General features: G+C 46.0%; 4 protein-coding genes across 5 annotated transcripts in view; 1 reads left to right on the top strand and 3 right to left on the bottom strand.

The window, feature by feature from the left end:
- Positions 1 to 3,411, bottom strand: part of LOC131882748 (gamma-tubulin complex component 2-like) — a 6,065-nt gene extending 2,654 nt beyond the window's left edge. For both annotated transcript variants that reach the window (XM_059229998.1, XM_059229999.1), the window contains exons 1-6: positions 3,260 to 3,411; positions 2,911 to 3,000; positions 2,607 to 2,831; positions 2,319 to 2,514; positions 1,230 to 1,913; positions 314 to 711 (exon numbers count right to left, since the gene is read on the bottom strand). In XM_059229998.1, the coding sequence (XP_059085981.1) occupies positions 314 to 711; positions 1,230 to 1,913; positions 2,319 to 2,514; positions 2,607 to 2,831; positions 2,911 to 3,000; positions 3,260 to 3,322 (1,656 nt within the window). In that variant the 5' untranslated portion in view covers positions 3,323 to 3,411. The remainder of the gene's footprint in view (positions 1 to 313; positions 712 to 1,229; positions 1,914 to 2,318; positions 2,515 to 2,606; positions 2,832 to 2,910; positions 3,001 to 3,259) is intronic.
- Positions 2,700 to 8,545, top strand: LOC131882752 (uncharacterized). Its single transcript, XM_059230004.1, has 5 exons — positions 2,700 to 2,841; positions 5,688 to 5,895; positions 5,957 to 6,133; positions 6,206 to 6,286; positions 8,306 to 8,545. Exons 2-5 carry the CDS (start codon positions 5,827 to 5,829, stop codon positions 8,423 to 8,425), a joined length of 447 nt encoding a protein of 148 aa, XP_059085987.1. The 5' UTR covers positions 2,700 to 2,841; positions 5,688 to 5,826; the 3' UTR covers positions 8,426 to 8,545.
- Positions 3,322 to 4,445, bottom strand: LOC131882750 (uncharacterized). The gene has a single exon (XM_059230001.1). It carries the CDS (start codon positions 4,337 to 4,339, stop codon positions 3,422 to 3,424), a length of 918 nt encoding a protein of 305 aa, XP_059085984.1. The 5' UTR covers positions 4,340 to 4,445; the 3' UTR covers positions 3,322 to 3,421.
- Positions 8,546 to 10,594: 2,049 nt separating the features above from the next.
- The window catches only part of LOC131882387 (uncharacterized), a gene marked incomplete in the record, with an annotated part of 13,987 nt that continues 13,099 nt past the window's right edge, over positions 10,595 to 11,482 (bottom strand). Inside the window, 2 exon segments of the mRNA XM_059229516.1 lie at positions 10,595 to 10,734; positions 10,817 to 11,021. Coding sequence (XP_059085499.1) covers positions 10,844 to 11,021 — 178 coding nt within the window.

The following is an 11,482-nucleotide window of genomic DNA, read 5'->3' as shown; positions in this document are numbered from 1 at the left end:
CGAACCAAATGTTCTAGCAACAAAAACTTTTGAAATTCACTCACTCATCGAAATAACAATAACAACGAGCAACAATGGAATGATTCAAGATCAAAAGTATGTAGTAAAGAGTCCATTCTACAACTGACCGACTAGGTCTCAATTGCCGTTTTCAGTCGTTCTTTCTGTAAGTGCGGCAATAACAGTTTTAGTACTGGAACTGAAATTTTCAACCCTAGAGTCGGATAACTAACCACTCATGCCTGCCCCATTCTGAGCCCATAAAATCGAAAAAAAAAAGCCAAGCCCGGCCGGATCCCAAAGTTGCTCTTACTTGAAAGATCAGGTCATAGGGCAGGAGTTCCACGCCTACATTGTCTTTATAGGGGTCGGTATTGGCGGCCGAGGTGCGTTGGGCCAACTCCAAGAGCGATTCCAATCGAGCCGGTTCCACTTTGTTCACGTTCTGGAGCAGCTCCTTCTCACACAAGTCCATGAACTGAACGATGAAGTCCCCTTGATCCAAGAGGAAGTAGTGCTTGACGGAGCGTAGATGACCAATCAGATCTCGGTCTTTGACCAGCAAGTCCAAGAGCGTTTTGGACGCGAAGGCGTGGGCCTTTTCGAGGAGGGGCGTGTACTGATCCGGGTTGGCCATGTACTGGACCTCGTCCACGGATTCCGGCCATCTGATGGACTTGTCGCATTGTTGGATCACATTCAAATACTTGCCTGAGGGGGTGGAAAGACATCTTCACCAACGGAGTGACACGTTTGTGAACGGACTTTTTACTTGCATTTTTTCCTTTTCACAATTTCACGAATAGCAAATAAAGATTCAGAGTTTGGTGAGTAAAACCAGGCTTCCTTTTTCAAGCAAGGATTCGACAATTTGAGCATGATCAATCATTATCTCTTGGGGGGCAGTAAACTCGACGTTGCACATTTTTGTTTGAAGTGAAAATGTACAATATTACACGTTAGTCAAGTCTTCCAAACCTTTCTTTCAGGCCTGCCTGATAAATGCCTTTGTCCAGTGGGCTTCAACGGGGGTCTCATCTTTCAACATCTGTCAACTAGTACGTACACCCTCCCAATCATCCCTTAACAGTACCAAAGACCAGAGTAGTTCAATGACATGTCCGCACACCTACAAGATCTTGGTAGTGCTCCGAAGGTCCTTCGAGTGAATGGCATTTCACTTGAAATCCAAAAAACCATCTCGAAGCTCGGATGATTAATTGACCTACCTGTGCGGAGAATCATGTCCGAGGAGCTGTGAAGGAACGCGGGGATCTGATCCATCCTCAACGTGTAGCGCCGCTCCCAGTAGTCGTCCGAGTACTCCAAAGGCAAGATAGTCCGATCGATCACCTCATTATCCTCCACGAAGAAGTCCTTTCCGGAGTCCGAAATCATCCCTCGATGAATCCAACGGCTCAGTATCTCAAAGTACGGCTTGGCCGCGGCCTTAACCAGGAACTCGGCCACGGCCTTGCAATTCTCATTGCCCGTTTGACACGTGACCAATTGGTGCAACAGACTCAAGGTCTTGCCTCCACGAGCGCCCATGGTCTCGCAATTGCGGCACAATTCCGCCACCATGGCCATGGTGCTCAACGTGGGCTGGATGTAGAACCACAGCTTGTTCAGAGTCAATTCGTGTTGACGAAGCTGGGATTCCAGTTGCGTGACGAAGATGTAGTAGTCCTTGATGACTTGGTACAAGGCCCCGGAGAGGGCCTGGTTGACTCGTCCCGAGCCCTGTTGGAACCAGTCCTCGGCGAACTGGACGATGGTCGAGTAATGCTGGCACAAGGGCGCTATTCGCTGGACCAGCTCGCGTAAGCTAGGGTCCATGCTGGGGTCCAGTTTGAGGTCCACTTGACCGGTGCTCGCGTTCTTGATCGGTTTGATGTGAGAGCCCTCAATCCCTGAGAATCGAATAGTAGGGGAGTGCATACGGATGCGGATACGGATGAGGAAATATGCATTGTAGAGAGTGAACACAAATTTGTTTCAAATGATGATATGATATACATAGATTGGCGCAGCAAAACGCGGAAATTCAGACCCTAAGCAAGACGTCATCCGCACATGTTCATTGAAAACAGGAAATGTAATGAATGTGAAAACTTCCATTGCAAAATGGTGCCAAAAATCTTTGTGGAGATACAAAGATCTCCATAGATATTACCAATTGCCCGAAGCATAAAATTACAACTAATATTATCCGCTTATCCTTTGGGCTGCACGCGTAACACCTTAATTATCCTTAGCTCTGTACAATTCATTCGGTTTATGGTGGAACGACTAAATACACCCGATATCTTTCTCACCTATGAAGCAGTACAGAAGGTCCTCAATAATGGCCGATTCCTGGGAAACGACGGGGATCTTGCCCAGAGGTCCAAAATTGCCCTTGATCATGAGGTCATCACAGAGGTAATCCAGGGTCATGTACGGCCTGTCGGGGAACAATCGCTTGCTCCGCTGAGGGGCGTTCTGATTGTCCAGAACGCTCAATGGACCGACCTAGGGAGACAGTCATGAGCAAACCTACTATAATCATGAGCAACTCACTCGAGGAAAAAATAAGGGCTGGGGGAAAAGAAATCCTATCAAACCTGCTGCAAGAGTTTCTCCTTCAGGGCTCGATAGCTGGACTCATTGGCTGCGCTCATTATTGGAGGGGGTCGCTTGGACTTTGAAAAGAGAGCCTTCGTTCGGTCGTCTCGACATATCCCGTGGAGGATTTCCATCATGGGCACTAAATTGGACACGCCGTGGGAATTCGCGTCCTTGAACTTGGCCACAAAATCGGACGGATTCTCGGCTTGATTCGATAGGTCCTGCCAATTGGTAGGTACATTTTTCCTCCTTTGACTACGTAAGTCGTGCTATTAAGAAGAGCGGATGGGGGTTGGTTACCTGAAGTTTCTTGTGGGATAAGTCTTGCATTGATCCGGACAAGAGTCCCACCGACTCTTGGAGCTTACCGATGTGTTTATTCATCATTTCCTAGGGAATGGAACGGGTTGAATCAAAATTTGACTATAATAACTCTTTGGGCGTGATATCTAGTTCTCAACCGGGAATTTTGCGATATTCAACTTAGACGATAGACTTTTTGTCCATGAATCTCACGCCAAACCCAATTTCATATTTGAAACCTGTGACTGTAACAAAGGTCACAGAATCAATTTGGAAGATGCGAATTGAGAAACGCGACTCGTTAAGTGCATGCAGTGAATTTGTTTAATCAAAGGATCGCACTCACAGGCGGCACTTTGGCGTCTTTGGCCAAATCGTGGACGATGCCCAACACGCCGGATCCCTCCATCTAGAACAAAGAGAGAACAGAAACGTCTGGATCAAAACTCAACTCGAACTCATGCGGTTACGAACATATGATAAAAGAAAAGACAGGGCGTCTTGTATTTCAGAACTCTTCCACTTCATTGATATCCACTTCATCTGAAGAGTCGGAATCGCGCAAATCTCGCATGACGCGTTGCTTGTAACGCGCATAACTGGCGCCGTGCAGATCCTCATCGCGCTGCTGCCTGCTGGGGCGACTATAAGCTAGCGCGGATTCCTCCTCAGACGTCTCGCCGTCGCTGGCATCATCGCTGGCATCGCCGGCCTCACCCAAATGCAGCCCGCCCATGGCCAAATCGCTATCGTAGGCTAGCTCGGCGTACTCCTCCTCATCGGGGTAGTCATTGCGCCAATGGCCTTCCTCATTGGAGTCTTCCGAGTCGGCCAGCAAATCATCGTCCTCTTCCCGATAGTCGCCCATCCAATCATGGGCATCCCAGCCAAAGGCTTCCATGGACGCCAGGTGCTCAAAGAAGGCCTCATCCACATCCGCGTCCTTCACTTCGTAGATATCGTAGACAAAATCCGTGGCGGCCTCATGACGCGTCATCACCTGCCCATTGCAAGCTAGGGCAGCTCCCGGCTGACCCACCGGTTTGTCCGGCTCCAGGTCAATGATGTGCAAGGCACTGGCCTCCCGTGAGGCGGTCACCACCTTTAAACGATGGGCCCGCGCCCGCTCGCCCCGATGGTGGCGGATCTGCTGGCGCACCTGGCTGGCCGTTAAACCCACGCCTTTGCGCTGCACATTTTCCTCGGCGCTGGCCTTACGGGTGGGCGGATGAGCCACGTGGAGCGCGGACGAATCTTGCCGGGTGAGCAGGGCAAAATCGTATTTCGCGCGTTTGGCTGGAGTGGCAGTGGCGGTGGGCGCGTGCGCGCTTTCGAGCGCGATGCCCGGCCAGGCTACTTCACTCCGCGGACGTTTGACGCGGAGCAGCGTCCGACTCGTGGGTTTTGAACCCTCGGGCGATGCCATCCCGACAATGGGCCACCCAATCACGGTCTCAACCCGACGGGCTAATTGAGAGTCTGTTCATTGATGAGAATCGGACGGATCGGGAAGTTTGTTATGGAAAAACAGGGAGGCCATCCATGCACCCAGCACACCCAGTTTTTTACCTGCCTTGTCTGGCTTTGTTGAGATATTTTGATCGGACTCGATTTTAAACCACCCATCAATTGGATGGGGTGGATTTCGAATTTGGGCTGTCTGACTGAGTAGTATGGGGCTGGTACCATTTCAATTAATGTGGGAGTACGGGTAGCCCATTGAGCCCTTGAAATAGCCCGAAGTGCTGGATAAATTTGCCAAACTATGGAGCATATCTAGCTGGATTGTAATCTTCAAATTGAACCTCTTCTGTGGGTTTTTTTTTCGGGGGGAGGGGGCTGGGCTGAGCACCTGTATTTTGTCTACAAATTGGCAGCCCTGGATGAAGTGCCGTTCTCAAAACAAAGAGAGGTTTGAGTTCGATTAAAGCCACACATTCCGCTGACAATAATAATTGGAGGGAAAGTAGGAAAATATCTTTCTGCTTCGGACTCTAGTTCGAACTACAAATGCCACCAATTCATGTAACAGTTATATCCTTCCATATTGCCAATCTTATGAGTAGCCCAAAATTCAGTTCAGTTCACCTATGCCATGAACCACTGGAATATGGACGGGAATGCAAGAGTCAGGCATTGACATTTCGGACGCGACTCGACACATTACGTTTGTCTTCCAATGAAACCGACCCCAGGGGCCTAGTACGACTTTGCATTTAAAATTTCAGCTCTCTTGAATGACTGAGTCAAAAGTTTTGCCCCCTCACAACCCAATACATGACTCGACACAAAATGAATGAGTCAGTTCTCGTCTGCTAATTTGTTACATTCATTTATTCATCCTGGCTCATGTGCTGATATACTGAGCTTTGAGCGAGCATAACTCTCGACTCGGTTGTTTGATCAGGTTGAAAATTAGGAAGAGACGTACTTGTAGCCGCCTGATGTCCATCTCATGGGGAATAAAAAAGCAATGTCTAGATGTCAATTCAAGAGCCCAGCATACCCGTCCATGTTCCAGTGGTTCATGCCTTAACCAAGCCCAAGCTATCAGTCCAAACGATTTTATTCATGTGTGTTGATATGAAAGCAACATTTGCATCATACTATCTCACATCCTGAAAAAGAACAAGAAAGAACTCCGCTCATTGGGTCTTATTCACAATAGACCCTTAGTTCCGAGAGCGATTATTCAAATCTAGTCTGCCGCCAACCCACCCATTCGCCTGTCCAACTCCAATCATATTTCTCTACCTGTCTTGGACGTTCTGCAGGCATTGTAAGGTACACACACAACTCACACGACGAGAGTCCATTCCATCTATTTCTTGCCGGATTACGTCACTTGTGCACAGTTGGACAGGTGTGAGCCGACTGAGGATCCCGTGCGTCAATTCCAACTCTGTGAGTGTCATGATGGAGGTGGTCGTGGGATCCGATTTCCCGCGTTCCACCAAAGGCCTGGTCATTCTGGCTGAAGGGGTAAGGCACTCACACCCTTCCTAGGTCGTAGATATCCCGTGTGACTCCTCGGAGCCTTTAGATTTGCAGCGTTGTGGGCGGGATCGTCAATACCTACAGCAATGGATCTCCACTGGCTCAGGGGCTATTAACTGTGGCCTTTTGGGTGATTGCCAGCGTCTCTCTGACCTTGACCTTGATGTACGTGTGCAACACACAGACGGCGGTTGAACAACGGAAGCATATCTTCCATAAATTTGTGAGTTGAGTGGTTCCCAGCCAAATTTTGACCCTCTCTTCTGACTTGGGGTGGGTGGGCATGTCGTTCCAGGAAACCATCTACATAGGAGTGGCGTTGATTTTTGTCACCATAACATGCATCATTACCTTCTTTGGATTTGGCGTCAGTGCGGTAAGTTCGTCAAATGGTCGCATTTGAGGTGGTTGTTCTACAGGATCACATTATACTTAGTTTGAAATGGCTGAGGATTTACGTCAAAATGTACAATGAACGCGAACCTAAATGTTACAGTTTTCCACAGTCGTATTCAACCCATTGAAATTGCTGCAAGACGTTATTACCATCTGAATTGAACTCGCGATAGTCTGGATGGTCATTGTTTTGCCTCGGCCATGTGATGGTCAAGATTCTAAGCCACTGAATCATAGTTTTGGATCCCAATACTTGATTGAGCATTGTGGTCGGCAAAATAAGGACTTGGTCAAATTTCGAATATCATACGACACAGAGGGGGAACAAATGTCATCGATTTGTTCAGTCTAGATATTTGTGCGAGTTAAATCTGGTTTCCTGCCGGCTTCACCTCGCACAAGAGATAATAAAATGGGGCTAGACTACCCAATATCCATGTATGTGCCTAATAAGAGATGGCTCACAAAGTATCATCCTGGGGCTGGGGTGAATAATATCACACATCAGGACAACCCAGTGATGATCGTTATATTACGTCCGACAAACAATGTTATTCGTATGTCAAAGAGAAGTTCGAGAGGGTTGCACTAACCGGTTTTCTTCCCAATGGGCTTCCTACGCTATGGTCTACTTTTTTCACATCAGAGGGCGCTTTATTAGTATAGGTAGCCTCTACCAAATGTAAGGTAGATTAGGCCGATTCCTCTTCATTGAATTATAAGATGTTTCAATTAGTTTTGGCCGACTCTATCAAAAATCTTACGTGAAATTAGTTACCTAGGTCACGTAATGCCCCGAAAAGAAATTGCGTTCATGGCATGTTACCTGTAGTCACGGACGGACTTCGAGAAATATGGACTGCCAATATTGGCTTCCCGCCAAATCAGTCTGCTCGTGGTCATGGCAACTCTGAGCCACTCTTCGAATCAAAGTAATGAAATAAGAAACGTATATCATCTCTTCAATTGAAGGCAAGTCATTTTTATATCATTTACGTGGAAAGTGGTTCGTTTTAAAGTGATATTGTCAATAGTGAATTGAAAGCTGACCAAGAGTCGGCCGAAAATTCGCATCTTAGGTAGTATTTACCACATAACTTTGGCTTTATCTCCTGAGCTCCCCAAGCATAGCTTTGGGCTCAAATTTGGCCAATTCCATCTATTCAACAAGATCTTGTGGTCGTATCTTTTTTTTTTTTTTTTGGTTTGGTTTTTCACGGGCTTTTCTAACCGCTACAGGGAATGTAATCCCCAGTACTATTAAAATGAAAGATTATAATTCGTCTATTTATTACCTTATCAAGTGCTCATTTGGAATAAAGTGAACTGTGTAGGAGATAAGAAAATTGTTTTACTTCCGTCCGCAGTCCACTTCCCTAGAAGTCCGTGTTGAGTTGATTTAGCAATCTACCAAGTCTTTTCCCCATCTTGTTTGGGCTGTCTGACGTTGTAAAGAAGGACCCCTATGCCTCGGTTCAGCTCTCTCACACATACGAACGGTCAAATTTCTGCAATTTCTGCTCGACGTGAAATCAACATATTTTGTTGTTTGGAATCTAATGGTCATCTTGCAGAGGGGTGGAATAAAATTGATGACATTTAAGAATGGGGTTTCAATCGTATTTACACAAGACGAAGACTTTTCTTGCTTTAATGTAGTCTTGCTTTATGAATATTACGATCAGCTCTGATACGTCCTTAAAATCCTATCCAGGGTCCTGTTTTTTAAAGCTCTTTTATCGAAGTTAGGAGCATGAACGTTAACTGTTATGAAAATTCATTGGCGAAAATGTTGAGTGGATGCTCATTCTGGTTAACGTTCATGCCTAAACTCGGAAGCACGAGCCTTTAAGAGACTACCCTGAGTTTGGATCAATTGAAATTGAATGTAATAATCCCCATTACATAGACAAAACAGGGCGGCTCATGTCTCCACTCACTTGTGTTAGAGAACATTTTTGCTACCCTCGTTTCTCTCGTCATTTGCCATTCATTTCAGATCTTTGCTTATGCCGTTTGGGTGGTGTTGGCATTTGACGCCTATCGACGATTCCGCCAATACCGAATGAATTCACCGGCCGACGTCACGGCCGAAACGCCCGTTCCGCAAAGCTTTTAACGAGTGGATTGCCCGTTGTCACGTTCTTCAGAATATTTCAAATCAAATCAAGGCTCCGTTCGGCCACGCTGTGCAGATGAAAATTATTTTCTTATTCATCATAAATTATTTTCCCAAAAATATTTGATCATTGCTAAAAACAGAGAGGTAAACAATGACGATCTGCGTAGTAACCTGAGTATAACAAAGTATCACGTGAGAAGTTAATAGTGGACTCAAGACGCAGCCAGTCGTTGAAGTGCATTCGTTGAAGAGGAATTTGTGACAGGAGCTAGTGTAGGCTCGGGAACGATGGAATCTACGGATTCAGTCGATATTAGTTTCAAGAAAGCGTGGCGTTGCTTGAAATTGCGGGCTCTAACATGATTGGACTCGATTTCTTTTGTGACAGCCATTGGAATCCAACCCCGGCATCCATCACGTCTCCTTTCAATGTAGTACCAACCTGAAATGGACAATCACCCGACTATAATGCCACGATGACAGGGGGTTCAAGTTTTGTGTTTGAAAAAGACACATGGATTGGTGTGAAACGAAGACAAACATGAATAAAATGAAACGCAATCACTTGTACTCGATACAAAAGTCGAGGTTTCAAAGAATCCTCAGGATCCGTTTCTCAACGTCATACCAAGAACATCTTTATGCTTGACAGAGAGGCTGAGGATGGGAATGGGCATTCACATTGATGACTCAAATTCCTGGCACATTGTGTCGAGATGATAAAAAGGTCAACACCAGCCGTGACCTCAATCAAAAGTCTGGATTTAAAGACGTTATCCCACAAAACTGGATGAGTACTGAGTCTGTCATTGATCAAAATGTCAGCTGGAGTTTGAGTGAAGTAATATAGTACTCTTTAAGTGCAGTTTTTAGATACAGATTGACAACTCATAATAGAGTTTCGGGAGAGGAGATTTTTTTTGACATGTTCGTTGTTTGTTGCAACGAATATCGGTATTGTAAAGAAAGCACAATTGTTCCAATTGCCCAGAGAACGTATATTTTTCCGTCCTCAGCCTGTCAGTCCACAGTTCAAGTGGTTCCTGGTAAGACAGCCAACTACCGATCTACAAGGCCCTTATGATTTTAATTCAAAAAGACACGTTTGGTAAGTGCAAAAATGATATTGTGAAATGTGTTTTGTCGTCAAGTTGTGGACTAGTTGAGTCCATTGATTAAAAGATGAGATCCCGGAAAGAGACAGAGTTTTCAAGAGAGGTTGAGCGACGGAAAAACGGGAATGTTCCCACCGATAGCAGAAAAGGAAGGCAATGTTTGACTTGTATTGTGGGACACCACGTGGTTGGTTGTAGCAATTACCCTGTTTCCGAAATTGATTCAGAGTACTTTTGTGGTTGTCATTAGTCAGTATCATCAACGCTGGACTCGAGTTCTGCCTCCAAGTCTCCAGAAACGGTGGAGTGACACTCTACTAGCAAGAGATATACTGCGGGTTAGTATTGGCGCTCTAGTTCAAACTAAAGAAGATTAGATGGGTTGGCTACTGGTTTCCATTCAGGGCAAACCCTTACCAGAATCGCTCAGCTTCCGCAAGACGTTGGCGGTCTCTCCAATTTGCAAGGTGAGCTCGTCAGAGTCTTGGGTGGAGTAGTTGGCCACACCCTCCACCTGCGGACAATCCCACTCTTCATAGATTTTCTCCTCCGGATTATGGGATTGCTGTGGAGTGACTTGTTCAATCCAGCGAAGGCGGTCTGATTCAAAGCTGAAAAAAAATGACACATTTTGTCATACTGTGGTTCTACTGGACAGGAGGGTACTGAAAAAGCTTACTTAAAAGATATCAGCCACTCAACGGTCTTGGCGTCGTGGTTCTGTAGGAGAGTTAACCAACACATGTTGGATTCTGACAAGTACTTTCCTCCACCCGGGATTCCATCCAAAGAATCCACTTCTGCTAACGTGACGAGGTTGCGGGGGCAATGATCCACCACGGCGAATTGCTCATCCCTATAGTGAGGGCAAAATGACAAATGTTGAAACAAATAGTTCCCTCTCTTTATAAAAGGATCTCCAAATTACCCCTTCTTTTTGGCAATGACTAGAAGGTCGGTGAAGAGGAACAAGGTCAAAGTCTGGCGATTGACCTTCCGACCAAAAGTCAACCTCGCTTCGGCATTGTCTCTCCACCAGATGCGGGTGACTTCACCCCGTTTCACCAACCACCGGCTGGCCGAGATCAGGGGAACTGCCCGGACATCCTTGAAATCGAGTTGGTGACTGAGGAGCAGAAGCTCCTCCATTCGTTCCATGTTTCTGGCCGATTCATTGCACTCTTTGACAATCTGAAATGGGACCAAGAGTCATTGATGAATGAGGGGTGATCATTCATGATAAGACGAAGAAGTTTCGATGAGGTCGGCTTGCCTTGTTCAAGATTTGGAGAGCCTCTTTTCACGAGGTGTATTCACGGGAATGGGTGTTCAATCGATGGTAGATGGCATCGATTAGCAAAGGTAACCGAGTGATGCGTTGCATTGGTAACATTAGGAACGAGTGCATGTCAAGTGACTGACAGATGGGGTTCGATTCCAGGTCCCGGAGGGTTTCCCCGAATTTAGGATTCTCGGTTCTGAAGGGGAAGGAAAGAGAGACGCTCTGAACGCTGGTCATGCACAAAAAAGAGGTTTATTTGAAATTATATGAGAAATGTTGACGCCCAGTGTGTATTACTAGGGTTGTTGTTTTTAGAGTGATAAAATGATGCTTATACTATATTCCACTCCTCATGAGTAAGAGCATTCGAAATTGCTTGTCCGATATATTATCGGGGAAAGCATTTGACCCACGCTAATGCTACCTCTTTAATCCGTCACCCCAAGGCCTCTCAGGTACACAAAGTGTCTCAAAAAAATGACGAAACGCGAGTTTGACTGCTTTCATTAGGAAAACTCAAACAAATGACGATTATTCGATTTTTGAACCCAATGATAGATGAAAAGTCAGGATGAGATCCACACATTCCGCAACAATTGCCCATCCCTAGTCTGGTACCCAGTTATTTAGAAGCGCTAACAGCAATAAAAAAAACTG

The sequence above is a fragment of the Tigriopus californicus genome, chromosome 6, assembly GCF_007210705.1.
Source record: "Tigriopus californicus strain San Diego chromosome 6, Tcal_SD_v2.1, whole genome shotgun sequence".
NCBI lineage: Eukaryota > Metazoa > Arthropoda > Copepoda > Harpacticoida > Harpacticidae > Tigriopus > Tigriopus californicus.
This window is presented reverse-complemented; position numbering and strand designations above follow the sequence as displayed.

Excerpts from the sequence above, each read along its gene's own strand:
- LOC131882750 (XM_059230001.1), bottom strand. The coding sequence starts at position 4,339 with ATGGCATCGCCCGAGGGTTCAAAACCCACGAGTCGGACGCTGCTCCGC.
- LOC131882752 (XM_059230004.1), top strand. The coding sequence starts at position 5,827 with ATGATGGAGGTGGTCGTGGGATCCGATTTCCCGCGTTCCACCAAAGGC. Across the intron at positions 6,134-6,205 it reads AGCATATCTTCCATAAATTT|GAAACCATCTACATAGGAGT; the intron begins GTGAGTTGAGTG and ends ATGTCGTTCCAG. Across the intron at positions 6,287-8,305 it reads TTGGATTTGGCGTCAGTGCG|ATCTTTGCTTATGCCGTTTG; the intron begins GTAAGTTCGTCA and ends CATTCATTTCAG.